This window comes from Silurus meridionalis, chromosome 21 (assembly GCF_014805685.1).
Source record: "Silurus meridionalis isolate SWU-2019-XX chromosome 21, ASM1480568v1, whole genome shotgun sequence".
NCBI lineage: Eukaryota > Metazoa > Chordata > Actinopteri > Siluriformes > Siluridae > Silurus > Silurus meridionalis.
In genome coordinates this window covers 14839802-14859764 of record NC_060904.1, presented here as the reverse complement: position 1 = coordinate 14859764, position 19963 = coordinate 14839802, and the positions used below count along the sequence as shown (strand labels likewise).

At 36.5% G+C, this 19963-nt stretch overlaps 1 protein-coding gene across 4 annotated transcripts; it reads left to right on the top strand.

Annotated features, from left to right (window-relative positions):
• The first annotated feature begins 279 nt into the window (after nt 1–279).
• On the top strand, nt 280–15982 carry ifnlr1 (interferon lambda receptor 1). 4 transcript variants are annotated; one of them, XM_046834091.1, is made up of 8 exons: nt 281–389; nt 620–727; nt 5909–6035; nt 8367–8530; nt 8675–8865; nt 10906–11047; nt 11401–11528; nt 12815–15982. In XM_046834091.1, the coding sequence occupies exons 2-8, from the start codon at nt 673–675 to the stop codon at nt 13733–13735; spliced, it is 1728 nt and encodes a 575-aa protein (XP_046690047.1). In that variant the 5' UTR covers nt 281–389; nt 620–672; the 3' UTR covers nt 13736–15982. The 4 variants fall into 4 exon arrangements, with proteins under 4 accessions (XP_046690048.1, XP_046690047.1, XP_046690046.1 ...); XM_046834092.1 differs by lacking the exon at nt 620–727 and having other exon boundaries at nt 280–389; XM_046834090.1 differs by lacking the exon at nt 281–389 and having other exon boundaries at nt 427–727.
• The last annotated feature ends 3981 nt before the right edge of the window (nt 15983–19963 follow it).

Sequence of the window (19963 nt, the reverse complement as noted above, 5' to 3'; positions counted from 1 at the left end):
TATTACTACTTCTGGTTTTTCTGTTGCTTAGGTCACTAGTCAACTACGTACATAATAAAATTACTGGTCAACTACAAAAAAGTATAGCCCTTAACACTCTTATCCCCAACTCCATCCCGCATTATGTAGTTTATTACTGTACCTCAGGAACTTTGAACTTTGAACTCGTAACTGCTGTCTAAACATATGGTTTCATATGTAGGTGTTTAACAAAGGTGTTCACACAGAAAAGAACATGCCGTCTCTCAATTTCTTCAAGAGCTCATTTACTTTCTATTCCTCCTTTCCAGAAGCGGACACATTCCTGGTGTTTTTATCAGCCAATAAAACCTGAAAGTCAAGAACAAGACTGAGTGGGAGGAGAAAGGCAGGAGAGAAAAAAACAGAAGGTAGCTCCAAAGTACACCTGCACACATACATTTACACACATACTGTACACACACACACACACCTGCTAAAGGGCATGCTTTACCCTGGATTCTTCAGAGATGGAACAGAGTTAGAAGACGGCTCACGGCACATGTCTCATGTCTCTCCCCGACACTGAGGGGAAAATGACTAAATGATGTGTTTTTGTCCCAATTCTGATTTTGAAAAATTGCTCTGAATATCCGTGGAGTCCTGAGAGGGAAATCAAAACCGCTTGTCTACATTTTTGGCTCAAACTCTGCTATGGAGTTGGATTTGTGGCCTCTGAGAGCAGTTTTCTTGCTGGTGTGGTGCTCAGGTGAGTTGCACTTTTAGTTTTGAGTGGATTATTGTGACCAATTTTAATTTTTACAAAAAAAGGACAAATGTACACTACGGTTTTAAAAAAAACGATTGAATAAAAAAAACGATAGTATTACGTATTTAAGAAGCATTTTGCATCTTTTAATAGTTTTTCTTTTTATTTGGGTCTGAGATCAGACCTCAGTTAATTACAATTACTTAATCTTTCTGGAAGGTTTAAGTCTGATTGTCATTCAGCATGCATCATCTTTTGGGCTACAGTGATTGTTTATTTTAGACGTACAACATTTGTGCTCTGCAATCCAGTGAAATGGACACCAGTTTACCTGATGTATTTCCTCCCCTGGTTGCTGCGTCTTTAATTTTTACAATCTTTTTTTTTTTTTTTTTTTGCTCAAATCCATGTTTTATTTCCTTTTTTATATTAATAAACCACGTGTCTATAAACCATCCACTCTATAGTTATGCAGTGTTAACCAGTATACAATAAAATTGTGATGGTTAATTTTCATGAAAGCATTAACACACAAATAGAAGGTTTCAATAGAGAATATCTGCTACAACAACATATGAATATACACTATATAGACAATTGTTTGTGGACACCTGACCAGATTTGTATGTGCTTTTTGAACACACATTAAGTCCCCGTTTGCTCTTATGATAACCTCCACTCTTTTTGGAAGATGTTCCACTAGATTTTGGAGTGTGTTTGTGGAAATTCAGCTACAAGGGTGTTAGTAAAGTCAGGTACTGATGTAGGTGAGGTGAGGAGGCCTGGGGTGCAGTCAGTGTTTACATAAATCCCAAAGGGTTTCAATAGGGTTGAGGTCAGAGCTCTATAGCAGGCCATTCAAGATCTTCCTCTCCAATTTATGTAACACAACCTATGTAATCTTCATGGAGCAGGACTTCTGCTGTCAGGGTGGAACAGATTTGGGTCCCCGAGTTTAAGTGAAGGTTAAATTGAATATCCACAATTCTATACAATTGTGAGGTGTGAAAAGATTGGGAACAAACCACACAAGGCTGGAAAAGGTGTCAGGTGTCCAAACAATTATGAATGTAGAAAGCTTGCAAGAAACTGAACATTATACTAAATAAAATGACTCCTGAGTCACATGGCTGTTTGCTCTCTGTTAATTAGTTCCACAGTTCGCAAATGAATATGTATCATAAAATTTCCTCGTAAAAGTGTTTTATTGCTCCTCGCTGTGAATAGATATAAGTACAGTGGCCCAAGAGGTAATGCAACACAAATAACTAAAAAAAACCAACAACCATAATTCTGACTAATGCTTTTGTCTGAAAAGCATAATTCATGTTTCTCCACGGCATCACATCCAGCTGTGCACACGAGGAGGGGTTTTTGTATTCACTCTGTGCACAACTCAGGCGTTCAAGAAAACAAACATTCCAAATTCAATGGTTTGTTGAATAAACATAACATGCAAATTACCGTATTATGTTGTTGGAATATTAATATTGTGTTTCCTAAAATAATAAAGTTTTACTAACATCATGTTTAAATGCGAGGCCCTCGGCGGTGTTTAAAGCCTGAAGCGGGCCGAACGACAGCGCCGAGGTAATCAAGGTTTGCCTTTTCAAAACCCACTGTGTAAATAAACGTCATTTGATATTGTACAGAGGAAACACGTGTTATTAATATTCGTAAAGTCCATGTCAGATTTTTAAATTCTGCGCTCGAGCGCTTCGGTGTTCTTAAGACGAATACATCAAGAGTTTATAGAAAAAGGTTGTGAGGAAACTTTTTTTTTGTCGATGTTACTATCAGGTTTGTTGTGTTATAGGGTCTGGTTTTGGGGTAGTGATAGCTCAGTGGTAAAGATGTTGGACTTCTGATTAGAAGGTTATAAATTCAAATCCCAGTGCCACCATGTATGCCCTGGTGTGTCTGCTTGTAGAAATTAGATAACTGTAAGCTACTCTGGAAGAGGGCGTCTACCAAATGACTGTAAAAGTTTTAGTTTTAGTTTTGAATCTCTGATTTTATTTGTTCTTTGTGCTGTGGAAAAAACCAAATACAATAATTGTTTTGTTTTGTTGGTGTGGTAATTTTGTTGTATAGTGTATGTATTTTGTGTGGGGAAGTTAATTTGTTTTATTGTTCCTTTGTGCAATTATTAGTATTAGTATTAGTATTGTTCTTTTGTGTTTTCAGATTTCATTGTTTCGTAGTTTTGGATTTTGCATTGTTGTATGATTGATTTTGTTGAGTTTTAGTAGGAAAGTCCTAGAAGGCCATACATTATAATATTCTTTTCTTTCTTGTTTTATCAGCATAACAAGTAAAATATCATGACTTCCTCACGATGTAATTGTATCACAAGATAATCTCATGCATTGTGATTTTTCTGGTTTATATCATGGAGTACGTGTTGGCATCTAAAATCTCTATCATAAAGTTACTAATTTAGACTTTATTGAGTGAGTTCCTGATCAAAGGTAATGCGAATGCGATCATCCATGATGCTGAGACGATGCTGCCACCAGAAAATGCTTTTTTTGCCGAATAAACAGAAAAATTAAGTACTGATCACGAGGAAACAATGTATATTATGTCAAGATCATGAGAACATTAAGTCATGATAACGAGAAAACAACTTTTTCTATGGTGAGATAAATCAATTTTTCTTGGTCATTTACAGTCATTTGGATTTTCTGTGGTTTTGTGGGGTGGTAAATTTGTTTCCTAATTTGTATGAGGTTTTGGATTTTGTTTTGCGCTGTGATCGTGTTTATGCTGTGTTCTGCTCATTTTGTTCTTTGCTAAAGAAACATTGCTTTTGTTTGTTTATTCGTATAGTCATTTCTGGGTTTTTTGTCTGGTGTGCTGCAAAAAAAGTCTGTATTTAGTTGTTTAGTGGTGTGCTGGGTGTGTACATTGCACAAATGTGTTTCTTGTTTTTGGATTTTGCTTTGTGGTGGGATCCTTTTTACATAGTGCTAAGATCACGCCAATTTTTGTTGAGTTGTGAGGTAATTTTTGTTTTATAGTGTGGTCATTTGAGTTTTGAGTGTGAAAATCTGTTGTTGCTGTGGTGATTTTGTGTGTGGCGTTCAATTTTGTTTGTGTCGAGTCGAGATTTTTATGTGTGTGTGTGTGTGTGTGTGTGTGTGTGTAAAACTAGCATGCTTTGTAGTATGACAAAATAGTTTTGTGTTTGTTTTGTTTTCAGGGTGTCTGCCTGTGCGACCCATCCATGCGAGTGATTATCATAGTGTGATATTATGCTTGAACGCTTGTAGTATTTTACATGTAATTATTTTTATTGTAACCACCAAATGAACTGATAATATTTAAAAATTTATCCAAATAGAGTCAAGGTTACAAAAAGATTACATGAACTAGTCTAAACTAGTTTTTCATTCATAACTATCTAACTTTTTATAATTCAAAGTTGGTTATAGCACTTTCAAGGCAATTTTCTGCTAAACTATTAGATTTGCTTAGTTTTGTCTAACACAAGATGAACAGTAGAAAAGTAATTTGGAAAAAAAAACTTTTTGTGCTTGTTTTTATTCTGGGTGGTATGAGATCAGATCAGTTTACGTCAGTTGATTACAATTATGCAATCTTGACGTTCTCGACTGTTTTGCGAATTCTTACTCCGCATGTCATTCAGTATGCATCATCTTTGTTGGTATAGTGATTGTTTATTTTAGCCGTACAGCATTTGTGCTCCACAATCCAGTGAAATGGATGCCAGTTTACCTGATGTATTTTGTCCCCTCAATGCTGCTTCTTTTATTTGTAATTTTTTTTACACAGAACTCTTAAAAAAAAAAAAGAAAAGAAAAAAGCGGCTTACATGGTCATGTTGTGTTTTAAGGGATATTCGAGGCATGAATTTTAAGAACAAGCAAAACCAGACATCAACAGGTTCAATTTGTTAATTTGATATTGTTCATATCTTAGTTTTGTGGCCATTTGTTTTGTAGTGTAATCGTTTTGTTTGGTAGTGTGATTATTTTGTTTTGCAGGCTTTTAGTTTTGTAGTGCTCATTTTGTTTTTTAGTGTGATCATTTTGTTTTTTAGTGTGCTTAGTTTTGTAATAATTTTGTTTTGTAGCATTCCCATTTAATTTTTTGGTAGACTTGTTTTGTTTTGTAGTGTAATTATTTTGTTTAATAGTATGCCCATTTTGTTTTATAGTGCGATCATTTTGTTTGGTAGGGTATTCATTTTGTTTGGTAGTGTGCCCATTTTGTTTTGTAGTGTGCTTAGTTATGTATTGTCACCATTTTGTTTTGTAGTGAGCCCATTTTGTTTGGTAGTGTGATCATTTTGTATTGTAGTGTGCCCATTTTGGTTTATAGTGTGCCCATTTTGTTTTGTAGTGTGATCATTTTGTTTAATAGTGTGATCATTTTGTTTTGTAGTGTGATATTTTTGTTTTGTAGTGTGCCCATTTTGTAGGCATTGTGTTAATATCACTTCATATTGTGATAAATTTGTTCTGTTGTGGTAACTCTATAACACTGTGTTCATCTTGGACATCGTACCCCTCCTAGACCTTCTTGCTTGTATGATTTTTTTGCAAAATCAGTGTCTTCAAGAAAATGAAACACTGCTTATGATTACTGAGATCTACAATGGTTTGCCAAACTATTGCGGCACAGGGATAGAAATATAAGCCTGAAACACTTAAAGCTCAAGTGCATTTGCTTTTTTTTTTCATGAAGAACAGATCGTGTATGACCTAGTTACAACAAGTGGAGATTAAAAATGGAATGACTGAGGCCTGACAAAAGGATTAGCGCTGACCTTTTCACTACATCACCTGCTACACCAATGGCAAAGCTAAGCCTGAGATTAAGGCTCTGTGTGTGTTTGTGTGTGTGTGTGTGTGTGTGTGTGTGTGTGTGCCTGCGTGTGTGTGTAGTTTTCTATCCACACCCAGCTCTTCTGACCACTATAATATCACATGTTAATTCCACTCTGCAGTTTTTAATGCTTAAAATCTCTTTAACGCATAACCGCTATTTAAACTCTACACTTATTATACTACACTTCATCTACAATAATATTTACAGAAACAACATGCTGAAATTTCAGGGACATCCTTTGCAATTTTTTTAAATTCTCTTGCTGTTTATTATATTTTCAAATTCAAACCTAATTGCATTTTTCTTCCTTTCTTTTGTCTGCAGGCTCCTGGTGCAACGATTGCAATATGACAAAGGTCTACTTTGAGTCCCGCAATTTTCACAACAAGCTCCACTGGGAGGAAGTGAAAATCCCAGGTCGCGAAGTTCGCTATAGCGTCAGATATCACGCGTGAGTGCAATGTTACATTCTGTTTTGTCAAGTCAAGTCAAGAAGCTTTAATCGTCATTTTAACCATATATAGCTGATGCAGTTCACAGTGAAATGAGACAATGTTTCTCCAGGACCCTGGTGCTACATAAAGTGTATCGTGTGCAACCGAGTACAATCAGTGCAATACAAAAGACAATGCAAACAGACAATACAAGACAGTGTAGGACAGATAAACAAAACACACAATAGCGCCACCAGTAAACCTACTGTATAAGGTGTTATGCAGTACAATGTGCAAAAGAGAACTGTATACAAGAGTGTATTTGTAAATAAACACAATATGTAAAAATTAAAGGTGGTGCTGAAGTGGTGCTAGTTAAAATCATTTTGTATAAAAAAAAAGCAAGAATACTTTATATAAATATATAGATATGGACATCTTTCCAAAAATATGAGAAAACAAATTATTTTTCAATCTATAATGCTAATTCTACATAAATAAATAAATGTGTGAATATTTTGGCATTGACAATTGGACAAAGACCAGGCATTGGATTGGATCCGAAAGTCGTGAGCTCAAATCACAGTCACACCAAACTGCCACTTCTGGGCCGCTGTGCAAGGCCCTTTCCTTAACCTCATAGCTGCTCAGTTGTATGTGATAAATGTAAGTTTAATGCTGTACATGAAAATGAAAGCTTCAGATCGAGTCTTTCTCCTAAATTTGGAGGGGTCTGGCTATCCAATGCAACTACCCAGACAAATTTATTTTAAAGTTTGGTGCTGAAAATTTGGAGACCGTTGCTATCTTCTGAATATCCTTGAATTATCCATGTGTTCTTCAAGGTTTTCGTGCCTCATAACTAATGTTGACTCACAAGTTTAGGTGTGTTAACTGGTACTGTAATGAGGAACAGGTGCTGCTCCCATAGAACATGTTGTAAATCCATTTGTTTATTCTTTTCTATCTGTAATCATAAATCTCAACCTCATGACCCTCTCGTGCCTCAGTGCAATTCCCTCCCATCTTGTCCTTTGGCCTTTTTTATCAGGAGCTGTTCTCCTATCTTTTCCAGCTTGATGAAATTGCCTACATTCACATGTCCTTGCCTGTGTTGCCTTGGAATGTAATTATTTCTTGCTTTACTCACAGCTTGGAAAAAAAAGACATTTAGCCAAGAAAATTTCCTCACCCACTGAAATCCTTCTGTTTGTCAATAAAGAGAGTACCTTCAGTTAGTGAACTGAAGTGATCGGGTTTTAGTTTCAGCCTTTTCAGACTCTTCCCATGGTCATCATCTGCCCTCTTTAACAGTTAAAATAATGGTAATTGAGACTGGCTTTTGTAATCTAAAGAATATACAAAAAAAAAGGAAGAAGAAAGATGAGTGGAAAAAATCACCTGCAGTTAAAATGGAAGTCCAACATGTTGGTTACATTTTTCTCCACAACCATGAGGAAGACCAGACACTGGGAGGTCCAGCAAATCAAATGAAATCAATGTAACCGTCTGCCAATATTTTGGCTTTATCTGAGAAATGGCTGTATGATTAGCTGTGGAGTTTCCATTGGGTTGAAAACATACCCAACAAAATAATTTGAAAGATTCATTGCCTATGCCAACATATAGCAGCACTTCTTTAGTCTTGTTTATCAGACACTAAAGGCTTGCTATTTATACTCAGATTTCAGTGTTTCTTTCTTTTCCAATGCACCTAACTGACCTTATCTAATAATGATCATCTTTTCAAAAGCGACTAAGAACAATAACAAGTGTCAGGTCAATGGTAACGTGATGTAGTTTGAGACCTTTGGGATTTTTGTAATTTATTCTTTTTACACTCTTTTTTTTTTTTACAGAAAACAAGGAAACAAAGAAGAGTGCTGTTTAGAGCATAACTTAATATCCAAAACTCTTTATCAACACAACACAGAAAGAATTCGGTTTGCCTTTGATATTCAACACCGATAATGTGATATGTGGTACCTATGTGGTGCCATGCCACTATCTCTCCGATCACTCTATTTTTGGTTTTAAACTCAGTTATGTAATTTACCAGGGGTGTGGTTGGGGGTTCATTTTCTCAAGAAATCTGATGATGATTTTGGAAGTGTCTCTCATGGTGCTGTGGAATTCTATATCCTGGTTAGTCAGAAGATGTTTTATTTTTTTGTTTGTATAACTACAGCTGACAGAGATACTGGTACGGTAGACAATGCACATTTGCATTTGTTAATACGGAAGAGGGGAATGAGTCTACAGTGTCAGGACTTTGTAATGGTCGATATCTATATACAGTAGATATATTTCATTGTCATCGCTAATGTAACGATTCTGTTTACTTGCAGATACGGAGAGAGATCCAGGCTGATGACTGGATGCAGGAACATCTCAGAAACATCCTGTGACCTCAGCTCAGTAATGACGAACGTTCGTTCAAAATATTTTGTCAAGATCATGGACAACGAGTTATGCCTCGGCCAATTCACACACTTCGTTCCATTAGAAAGAAGTAAGATTGTGTGGGCCTGTAATTAATAAATAATTGCCTAAATAATTGGAAATCTCTGCAGATAATGTAGATCTCATGATACTAATTTGTGCCCTTTACATCCTTTCTTACCTCTTTTTTTGCATTCTTTTTTATCCTGGTCAGCTTCTCTGGAAGCTCCTGCGCTGTCTGTGATGGCGACCAGGTCCTCTTTCACCGTAACACTCACAACTCCTATGGGGCCTCAGAACCGCTCAATTAAAGAGATCAGCTGTTGGGAGAGGTGCCAGGATTCTGGGATATCATCTGTTAAATACATTGTTCATCTCACACACCCAGAGTCTGAAGCTGGAAAGGTAGTTATTAGTTAATAGCATATTACTGTATAGTAAAGATCATGCTGTATATTTATTTTCATCCCAATTAGCATTCCAATTCATATCAAAGGTGTTCAATAGGGTTGAGGTCAGAGCTCTATAAGCAGGCCAACCCATGTAAAGCATATCTTCATGGAGCTGACAATTGTACACAGTTTCAGTGTCATGCTGGAACAGGTTTGGGTCTCCTAGTTCAAGCAAAGGCTGGATAATTCAGTCGTTCCAATACTTTTGTCCATATAGTGTATAAGATAATTAAAAAGCTGAGGAGATGATTCTATAAACATTGCATTGAGGCAAATTAGCTGCCATACTGGTTCTTCTTTTCCACATAATGTAAACAGAGTGTTTTCAAGCAATTCAGACTAATTGAGTGTTTGGTTCATGTGTACAGAAGCTCTGAGCCACAAATTTCTTATTCATCTTCATAGCTCATTGTTTCATGAAGCACTGCCTGGTAAACAACAGATGATGTTTTGTAACCTAATAATCAGTAACGTAAACTTCAAGATTCTCTATTGTGAAATAATGAGATGAAACGCCCAAAGAGATAAACTCGAAATACATATTTACTAAGTAACGCAAAATAACGTACTGTAATAACGCCAAAGTATATCGCAGGCATCTATAGACGTTACATCAAAATAACAGTATATTAAGTCAAAATACTTGTTTTATTGAATGCTAAATGTCAAATGTTTTGGTTTTTGAATAAGTAAACATTATTACTTAATATAATTAAGAAAGTTTTCAAAGTAAGCTAGATTTTGATATATTTATATAAATATATATATACACACTTCTATATGTGTAATATGCGTAGCATATATACAGAGTGTAAATATGTCTTTATTTTACTATTTTACTCATGAGTAAAGTGTGAAAGTGTATACAATAAGGCAAAAATTCCTGTCATTGCTAAGCATGAAAAAGCAAACTGCCAAGTCTTAGGCCTCAGCATTTAGGACTAAACTATTGTCCTAAATACACAAGTTGCAGCACATACATGTCAAGTCAAGTCAAGTTTATTCCTATAGCGCCTTTCACAACAGACATTTGACATTTGACAAAACATTTGACATTAAGCATTCAATAAAACAAGTTTTTTGACTTAATATACTGTTATTTTGATGTAACGTCTATAGATGCCTGCGATATACATTGGCATTATTACAGTACGTTATTTTGCGCTACTTAGTAAATATGTATTTCGAGTTTATCTCTTTGTCTCAAAGCAGCTTTACAGAATTTAAGATTTAAGGTAAACGGTGTGCATATATCACTGATGAGTTGTCATGGCGACCGTGGCAAGGAGGAACCAGACTTAAAACGGAACCCATCCTCATTTGGGTGATATCAAGAGTGTGATTATAAATCTTTAAACAATACAGAACAATACATACATCTCGGTCATCTATAGACATTATGTAAAAATAACATTAAGTCAAATTATATATATATATATATATATATATATATATATATATATATATATATATATATATATATATATATATATATATATATATATATGAGTGAGAGAGTGAGAGAGAGAGAGAATGTTAAATTTTGGTCTTAATACATGCATAACTAGTATGTATTATTACTTAAAATAATTAAGATATTTTGGTCTTGAAGATTAGCTAGCTAGGTCAGCTTGCTAGCGTCTTGTTTTTCAATTCTATACAAAATGAAGAATTGTTTAAAAAATTGTAGAAGTAATATTAGAAATGTTGAATCGTGTTGAATAGTTAGGATTAGGACTCCAATATTTGTATGTATAGCATATGTACAGAGTGTAAATATGACAATTCCTTTATTGCACTGAAACATGAGATAAGTGCATACGTGTTTTACGTGTATAGATTGAGGCAAAAATTCCTGTCATTGTTACAGTAAGCATGAAAATACAAACTGCCAACTCTTAGGCCTCAGCATTTATGACTGAACTATTGTCTTAAATACACAAAAAGTTAAACTAACAAACACTAAATCAAGTATCACATATTTCTTTTACAGGTGTTTCACAACACGTCTGGCCTGATTACAGTGAGTCATTTAGAAGTGAACACGGAGTACTGTGGCATTGCATTATATGAGCTCAATCATCCGTCCATAAAGCGGCAGAGTGAAAACACCACCTTCTGTGTGACTTTGCCAGGTAAAAAAAAAAAAAAAAGAAAAACTGAGTATTTATTTATTTTCTATTCTCTATCAAAAGGTTTAACGTGGACACGCCAAAAACCAGTATGATTAGAACTTTCCTAGCATCACACCTACATAGTATTCATAGGACTCACTTACACCTTATTACGTGTGAAGTATGAGTTCTAAGTCCAAGCCATTGTATTTTTTGTATGTCTGTAAAGATATCATTTTCCAGGAAGTGTGCACTTTTCAAACCTGCTCATTCTTACCCAGAGATTAACTCATAAAGGCACGTTATCCTAAAAATATGAAATGTATGGTTTATTTGCATAAGATTTATTTTTGGTCTGTTTTTGTTTCTCTCAGCTACATACAAGCCCTGGATTGTGGTATTCGTCATGTCTTTGATAGTGATCCTTTTCCTCATGATTACATTGGCGTTGATTTTGTGCCAGCAGTACGTCACAAAGAAGAGGAACCTGCCCAAGGCGCTGGTAAGACTTAATTTTTTTTTCCCTCTATCAGGAAATTGTTCTAGGAAAATTCCCTTTGTAAGTTTACCTGAAAGGAGGGGCTCTACCTCTATGTTCCTGGCATTGACAAGGTGTGTGTGTGTGTGTGTGTGTGTGTGTGTGTGTGTGTGTGTGTGTGTGAGAGGAATGTGCTTCACTCACACGCACTCACACTTCAAATGTGTAGATTTTGGCCTGCAGCCAATTTTCCCTGAATTAATTATTTTTTTAATTATTATTATTATTAATGTGATTTTCTTCCCCTTATGTTGTCCATACATAGCATACAATATATTATGTATGTATTATTATGACATAATCAGATTAAGTTCCTGTAGTGAGAAAAAATGATAGCTTGGAATTTCCAATTACCCTTGAGTTCTGTCAATAAGTATTTAAAATATCCACACTGATATGATTGTAACGCAATACATAGGAGACAATCTTTCCAAAGCTGTTAATACAGACATATAACTTCCAAGTCAATAAAAAGAAATTTGGGTTAATGATGCTTTTTTAAATATTTGTATGCACTTTCGTGGGGTACTGTACCTCACAGTACCCCACGAAAGTGCATACAAATATTTAAAAAAGCATCATTAACCCAAATTTCTTTTTATTGACTTGCAGATCGCATTGGCTGTGATCCATATTTAGATTTGCAGATCGAAATCAAAAGACATAAGTATTTACAAAAAGAAAGTTTCTCGTATTCAGAATCTGGGTTTGCACAGTCAACCTGCACATTCAAGTGTCGGTGTCTTTGAATTGCATTCAAACCATGCACCATGTTTAAAGCCAAGATCTTGACAAAAGAAATCAAATCTATTTTTGACACTGTCTGTTTTTGAGGTCTGAATACTGACATATTCTTTAAATTTAACTCCATAAATTTATATTTGACATGTATGGCATTTGGCAGATGTTCTTACCTCATTTATGCATCTGAGCAGGGTTCAGGGTTAAGAACATGGCTTAAGGGCCCAGCATTGGCACATTGGTGGTGCTGGTATTTCAACTCATGGCCTTCTGATTAGAAGTCCAACATTTTAACCACACAGCCCTTAGCCACAGAAGCCTCTACAGCTCTTTCTCATTCTTTATATAGTAAAAAAATATAATAGGTTTCTTCTTCTGTTAATTTCCAATATCAAGATCCAGGGTTGAAAAATCACACACCAATCATCAAAACAATGAAAGAGATCTGTTGTATAAATGTGAAACTGACTATTAAGCTAATTTATACTTCTGTTCTCTTTGACTCTTAGCAATTCATTTCAGTGGACACCATTCCTAATTTCAACCCCGAGCCCAAACTGGAGATAACCACCCTGATGTTATGCACTGAATCTCGGAAGACCATCAAGCCTGAACTAACTATATTAAATTTACTGAAACAGTCGACAGCTGTGAGCATGACAGGTTACCCAGTCCCAAACTATCATAATCAAGACTGGCACTGTCATTCTTACACTAATCAACAGGCAGCACCAGTTAGTGACAAGAGTGCTGAGTCCTGCACCAGTTATAGCATGGTGGTGGGCGTGAAGATACCCCAGGAGCAAGAGGAGCTGTCCAGTTGTGCTACCGACAGTGGGTTAGGAGACTCCATCAGTCCTGGGTTGTCCTCTTGTACAGAAGAGGATCTTTTCCCGGTGATGCTTAATACAGATCCAGAAGAGGACCTGGGCATGATAGAGCCAGTCTCCACCAGTGAGCTTTTGGTGCTGCCAGTGTCACGTTTAAATGATGGCACACTGGAGTTCACCGGCTTGGCACCCCAGCGTTTAGTTCCAAATGTAATCCATAGCTCAGAGATGATGTCCCTTGGGGTAAGATCACCACCTGAGGAGAGGACTCTTCTGCTGACAGATATTTACTCCACTGAGGAGTCAGACTGCACAGACAATGAATCAAGTCCTAATTACAGCAAAGCCTACCTACCAAACAGAGTCCCTCAGAGCTGTTCGGAGTTACCATTTACTGAAACCAAAGGCCTGTTATCAAACTTTACTTCACACTACAGAGACAACTGGGTAGCAGGAATCTTACCAGATCCTCTGGCTAATGATATGAACGGTATCGTGAGAGACACTCTACTTCATGAAACAGAAGAGGATGCAGATGAATCACCATCAGTAATTGAAGCAAACTTTCTACATGGATGGATGGTTCAAATCCAAGGATAGTGTGTTTTTGGGTTGAACTCTTGGTGCTGGCTTGAAATAAGTCTTGATGTTAACCAAAAATGAAACCCGCTCATTGAGCAAAGGATGCATTTAAAATGCAAGACTGGGTTCTTGGTCAGCTACGAGCAGCAGATGTTAGGTAGGACTACAGGAAGGATAGGGAGACTGAAGAAGCTCTTGAGTGCTTGCTAATGAGCACATTTCCCATATGTCTCATATCAATGGCCTTTGTAGTGGTACTCATACTGTAGCTAAGTCTGAAGGATTACAGCTTCACACCATTTGAAGTTTAAGATGCTCCAGCACTTGTACCACACACACCCCAGCTCTGACTCATTAGTTAAATGTCAAGCAGTTGAAGCAGGTGTGTTCAACATTAACACTAAGCTAGGTGGTGAGGTGTAAAATGTGATGGAAGAGTTAAAACTGGTTTACGTTTTTGCATCTAATAAATTTTTTATGTAGTTTGACTGAAATCAACTGTATAGCCAAAGGTATGGGGACACCTAGACATCATACTCATATGTGCTTGCCGTACATCATTTTTAGGATCTTTTACCTATTCAAGTGCATAGTAAAGACAAGAAAGATGTGGGCTAAGGAGGCTTTCTGCACAGGCAGCATTCCAATTCATCTTATATTTGTCAAGTTAAGATCAGGCCTCCTTCAAAGCTTCAAGTCTTTTTTTGTGCAACCTTGGCAACCCATGTATTGTCCATTCCATGCAAGAACAAATTCGGGCCCCTCAATTTTAGTGAACTAAAAATCTTCATACAAAGTAATTAATTAGTTTGTTTCCTGGTGGTCTAGTGGTTAGGATGCGGCGCTCTCAATGCTGCAACCCGGGTTCGATCCCCGGTCAGGGAACCAACCCCAGCCATTAGGGTTGCACAAAAAGTGCCGGTCCCAAGCCCGGATAAATGGGGAGGGTTGCATTAGGAAGGGCATCCAGCGTAAAAACATGTGCCAAATCAAACATGCGGATGGTCCGCTGTGGCGACCCCTAATGGGAAAAGCCGAAAAAAAGTGGTAGTAAACTAAGTAATTAGTAAAATACATACAAAGACAGAAAACCACATAGCATTGTGACAAACACATATTAGAGTAATGCTTAGGTGTTCACATACTGTTCGCATACTTCTAGGAAATTTGTGCAGCTCAGGTAGCAGCCAAACGTCGAGCCAAAATAACTTACTAGTTATGAGAATGTCTTTTTTTTCTTATCTGTTTATTTATTTCCTGCTTTGACCAGACAGAAGTTATTAGCTGACTGTAAATAGGCTCTTTGTTTCCTGGTGAAACCATGCCAAAAGCTCAGCAATTAAAGAGTGAGGGTTTTGATGTATGAGAATGAAATAGGGATATTGTATGTTGTAGTGCCTGGTAAATTGTCATTATCTCAAGTGGTTGTTATGACGTAAATTGTAGAAATTATTGTAAAGTTTATTGTATCATTCGATACAATACTTGACTTGAAGTCTGTAGCATTATGTACTACCTACATTATCTTATACTGTAAGAATGTCATGTGCATGTTTTGTTGAGAAGTTGAAGAGGCTGTGATAACGCTTGATGAATGATTGTAGTCTCATTTCTGATTTCTGGTGTTCAAATGAGCTTCAGATGTCATCAAGCCATTAATGAGGGTTGTTGTTGTTTACTTTAGCTATCTTTCCGATTAGAAACATGTATACTAGCTCATCAGAGAGCCAGTGTTTTAGAAGTTCCCTAAAAAATATTTCTGCTAATCACTGTAAGCTTCACTTGCTTATACCTCATAGCTGCAGTGCAGAACTAAATCCAAGATTTACACACTACATATCATATTTTTGGAATGTCTTTTTTTGTATTGGCTGAAGTACTGCTTTAAATATCACTGAACATGCATTTGAATCGATTACATTTTTTAAGCGTTTACATATGAAATGGAAAAAATACTGTACGTCATGACTGATAGACCTGTTCATTGTTTATACTCGATTTACCTGTAACTCTGTATTTGTGTTGTATCATTGTTGTGTCATTCGGCAACGTGTGACCTGTTGTATATACAGTTACTTTTGTCAATCTTTTGTCTATGGAATAAGAATGTGATGATATTGTATACGCTGAAATGTGAATTTTGAAAAAGCAGGTTGAGTTTCTCAGGCTTTTGGGTGTGGATGATCCTTGGGGAGGCTTGCTGGTTTGGGAGTTAACTTCAACCATGCTCATTTGAATCTGAACACAATAAAGTGGAGAAACAGCGTTATCTAATCCTGTATTTCATTTTTACAGAGTACGCTTCACTGTTTTGCTCTCCTAATTATATATATATATATATATATATATATATATATATATATATATATATATATATATATATATATATATATATAAGGGAGTTTTAAACAAACAAGGCAAAGGTCTGACTTGCATACTCTGTCTGGTTAGTTACAACTGGTACATCACAATCAAATCACTTTATGACCTGAACAGCCGTGTGAAGTTTGCAGACTACGTGGCAGTTGCATGGTCAAATATATTATGTGAAAATGTTTTCACAATGTCTCAAAAATTCTTCCTTTTTTATTGTATTTTGGATCCTAAACAACAGACAACACGCTAGCTGCTACAGTACCTTTGACTTAAGCTCAATAACTGGCTAGCTAAAAAAATAACAGTGTTTTTTTAACATTCAATGTAAGCAAAAGCTACACTACAAGTAAGTTTATAGTGAGTAATAAGTTTACAGTGACTGTGCAAACAAGAGGGTTCAAACTAAGAAAGAGGTATTAATGTGACTAGTATTTAGCCATCGTTCTAATATGAACCGTGTCATGTAACAAACAGGAAGCGGATGCAAAAATATTAAATAAAGTGCACACATACAAAACAAACACAGTGAAATGAAACCGGGATAAAGACAAGAGATACAGCAAATGGTACATCTAGATTTACTGATCAGGTATAACATTATGACATTATAACATTATGAGCGGTGAAGTGAATAAAACTGATTATCTCTTCATCGTGGCACCTGTTAGTGGGTGGATTTTATTAGGCAGCAAGTGGACATTTTGTCCTCAAATTTGAGGTGACGAGTTTGACAAGGGCCATATTGTGCTGTCTAGAGGATTGGGTCAGAGCATCTCCAAAACTGCAGCTTTTGTGGGATGTTCCCGGTCTGCAAACCAAACCAAACCACACCTGGCCATTATTATCAAAAGTGATCCAAGGGAGGAAAAGTGGTGCACCAGCCAAGGGTGATTGATGCACGTGATGAGCGAAGGCTGGCCCGTGTGGTCCGATCCAACAGGCGAGGTTAACAAAGTTAATGCTCTTAATGCTTTACAGGTCAGAACTGTTTTAGCAGCAAAAATGGGGCCACAATATTAGGCAGGTGGTCATAATTTTATGCCTGATCAGTGCCTATAAAGTTATGCCTGGTACAAGTGCTAATTACTAGCAACGTGATTCCGGCGCACAAACAGACATGACATGTCCCTGTGACATAGTGTCTGATGGAAAATGTTGTTCTTGACAATTTTCTTTAAGCTAGCTAACTTTACAACCTTAATAATGGGAGCAAGAAAATGGGCAAAAATTTAACTCAGTGCAACTAGTGGGTCAGTTCAGGGCTGTTTGGGATAAAGAAAATAAATACTGAACAAAGCTATACATACACAAATAATTAAAAGTTTAATATAATTGAAAAATTTACTTTCCATCCATGGACTGCCTTCACTGGATTTGATCGTTACTATAGTTGCTACAGTTCTAAAAACAATTGCAGTTTATTGATAACTTTGAGCAGAGATTCTTTTTACATGAACAGGATTTGCCAGATGCTTTTATCCAGAGTGACATAAATTTATCTCATTCATACAACTGAGCAGTTATTGAGCTTTAGCAACATCATATTTATTACATTAAATGATCTTCTTCTTCTTCTTCTACTTTCGGCTGCTCCCATTAGGGGGCGCCACAGCAGATCATCTGTCTCCATACCTCTCTGTCCTCTACATCTGCCTCTTTTAAACCAACTACCTGCATGTCTTCCCTCAGCACCTCCATAAACCTCCTCCTTCCTGGCCGCTTCATTCTTAGCATTCTCCTACTGATATACCCCATGTACCCCTGTGCACATGTCCAAACCATCTCAATCTCGCCTCCCTCACCTTGTCTTCAAAACATTCTACATGCGCTGTCCCTCTAATAAACTAATTTCTAATCCTGTCCATCATCGTCACTTCCAATTAAAATCTCAACATCTTCAGCTCTGCTACCTTCAGCTCCACCTCCTGTCTTTTACTCAATGCCACTGTCTCTAAACCATACAACATCTCAGGTCTCACCACAGTCCTATAAACTTTCCCTTTCACTCTCACAGATACTCTTCTATCATAAATCACTCCTGCTATCACTCTTCTCCACCCACTCCACTCTGCCTGCACTCTTTTCTTCACTTCTCTAACACACTCTCCATTACTTTGCACTGTTGACCCCAGGTACCTGAACTCCTTTACCTTCTCCACCTCTTCTCCCTGCAACAGCACCACTTCACTGCCCTCCCTCTCATTCACACACATGTACTCTGTCTTACTCCTACTGACTTTCATTATTACATTCAATAATGTAATAGCTAGTCTTTAGGGTACAATTTTGTACCCAAAACAAGTTATAAAGGTACAACATTCCAGATTCAGACGTGAAAGGTACATTTTTGTACCTTTAAATTTTTTGTTTGTTTGTTTGTTTGTTTATGTATGCATCTACCCAAAGGACCAAAATGACTGGAACAGTATCCTGAGGTTGCTTTTATTAAGGTACACTTTAGTGCCTTCATTGCAACAATTGTGTTCCTTGGTGTACAACATTGCCCCTTGAATGGTACAAAGGTAGAAGGTACAATGTTGTACCTATTGGAAGCACAAAATTGTACCCTTCAGGGTAGCACCCCAGGGACGAACACTTGTACCTTAAAAGGTACAGTTTCTTTCTGAGAGTAAATATATTCATCTACTTAAAAGAAAAGGATATACCTACTGTTTTTTACTGGAAACGTATTTGCGCATATAACTATGTAATTTTCAGTTCTTGCTTCAACAGCTCCAGGAATTTTAAACACCTACCAGCACGGGTGAAAAAAATTCCTTACGCCCACCGAGACCTGGCTTTAAAGAAGCCAAATCCTTTTTAGGCAATTAGATTCTCATTAAAGGAGGTTTGAGGATTTAAGCGAAATAAATACAGCAACAGATCAATATGTGTGTCTCATATATATACTCCGTTCTACAGTTATTCATCAGGCATTTTATTCGTCACATATACGTTAGAGCAGCTTGTATAGCTTGTTTGCAAAAATACTTCATGATAGCTTCACCTTTACAATCTTGTAAGATGGTTTAGACAGATATATTGGCGCTAAAAAATTACTCATTGAGACAATACAGAATTGTGGAAATTTCCATTAATTATTATAGGAACATATAAAGCCATGTTTCTTGATGGGAAAATTGGAGGGAAAAAATGCAAGTGTTAAAAAGTGCATTAATTCTGATACAGGGTGCAACTGCACATTTACTGAGAGGTATATAAGATCATGGTTGGTGCCCTTTCTCCCCTCCAAAAAAATAAGGGGCAAATACAATACACTGCATAACATGCAATAGCGCCCCCCCTATGTGCGGCACACCTGTGCACTGCAGATACTGCATACCCCATTTTTACATCTCCTCCAAACTGGCTTCATATTGAAAACAAAAACATGCTAATATATTATTACATTTACTGTAAGATTTCAATGAGCACTCTAAAAACCTTAAAACCAAATAGAAGTCTATGGAACGTAATAAAGGATGAATTGATTCGATTGATGAAATTTCTATATTTAATTTTAATATCTAAATCTTTTAAGATAAGAGCATCTTGATCATCGATACATATTTTTTTCTGTGAAATAAAGGAATGTACAATTTGAGCAATTGTGTACATTTAATTTCTGCCTGCCTGTGAAATGTATGTAATTGGTGTGTGGGGGATGTATCTCCACATTTCTCTGTCACATTCTGTCATGAAACAGCTTCATGGATGACTGGATAATTAATATAATACAACGTTAGTCTCTCTCACACTCTCCTCTCTTTTTCTCTCTCTCTCTCACACACACACACACACACACTCTTAATGTATATTCACATACATTTTGGAGCTTAATTGGTCTCCAAGAGTGTACAAGCTTCATTA

Bases quoted from the DNA above. Each gene is read 5' to 3' on its own strand.
- ifnlr1 (XM_046834091.1), top strand. From the start codon at position 673: ATGGAGTTGGATTTGTGGCCTCTGAGAGCAGTTTTCTTGCTGGTGTGG. The intron at 728-5,908 runs GTGAGTTGCACT...TTTTGTCTGCAG, and splicing joins CTTGCTGGTGTGGTGCTCAG to GCTCCTGGTGCAACGATTGC. The intron at 6,036-8,366 runs GTGAGTGCAATG...GTTTACTTGCAG, and splicing joins TATAGCGTCAGATATCACGC to ATACGGAGAGAGATCCAGGC.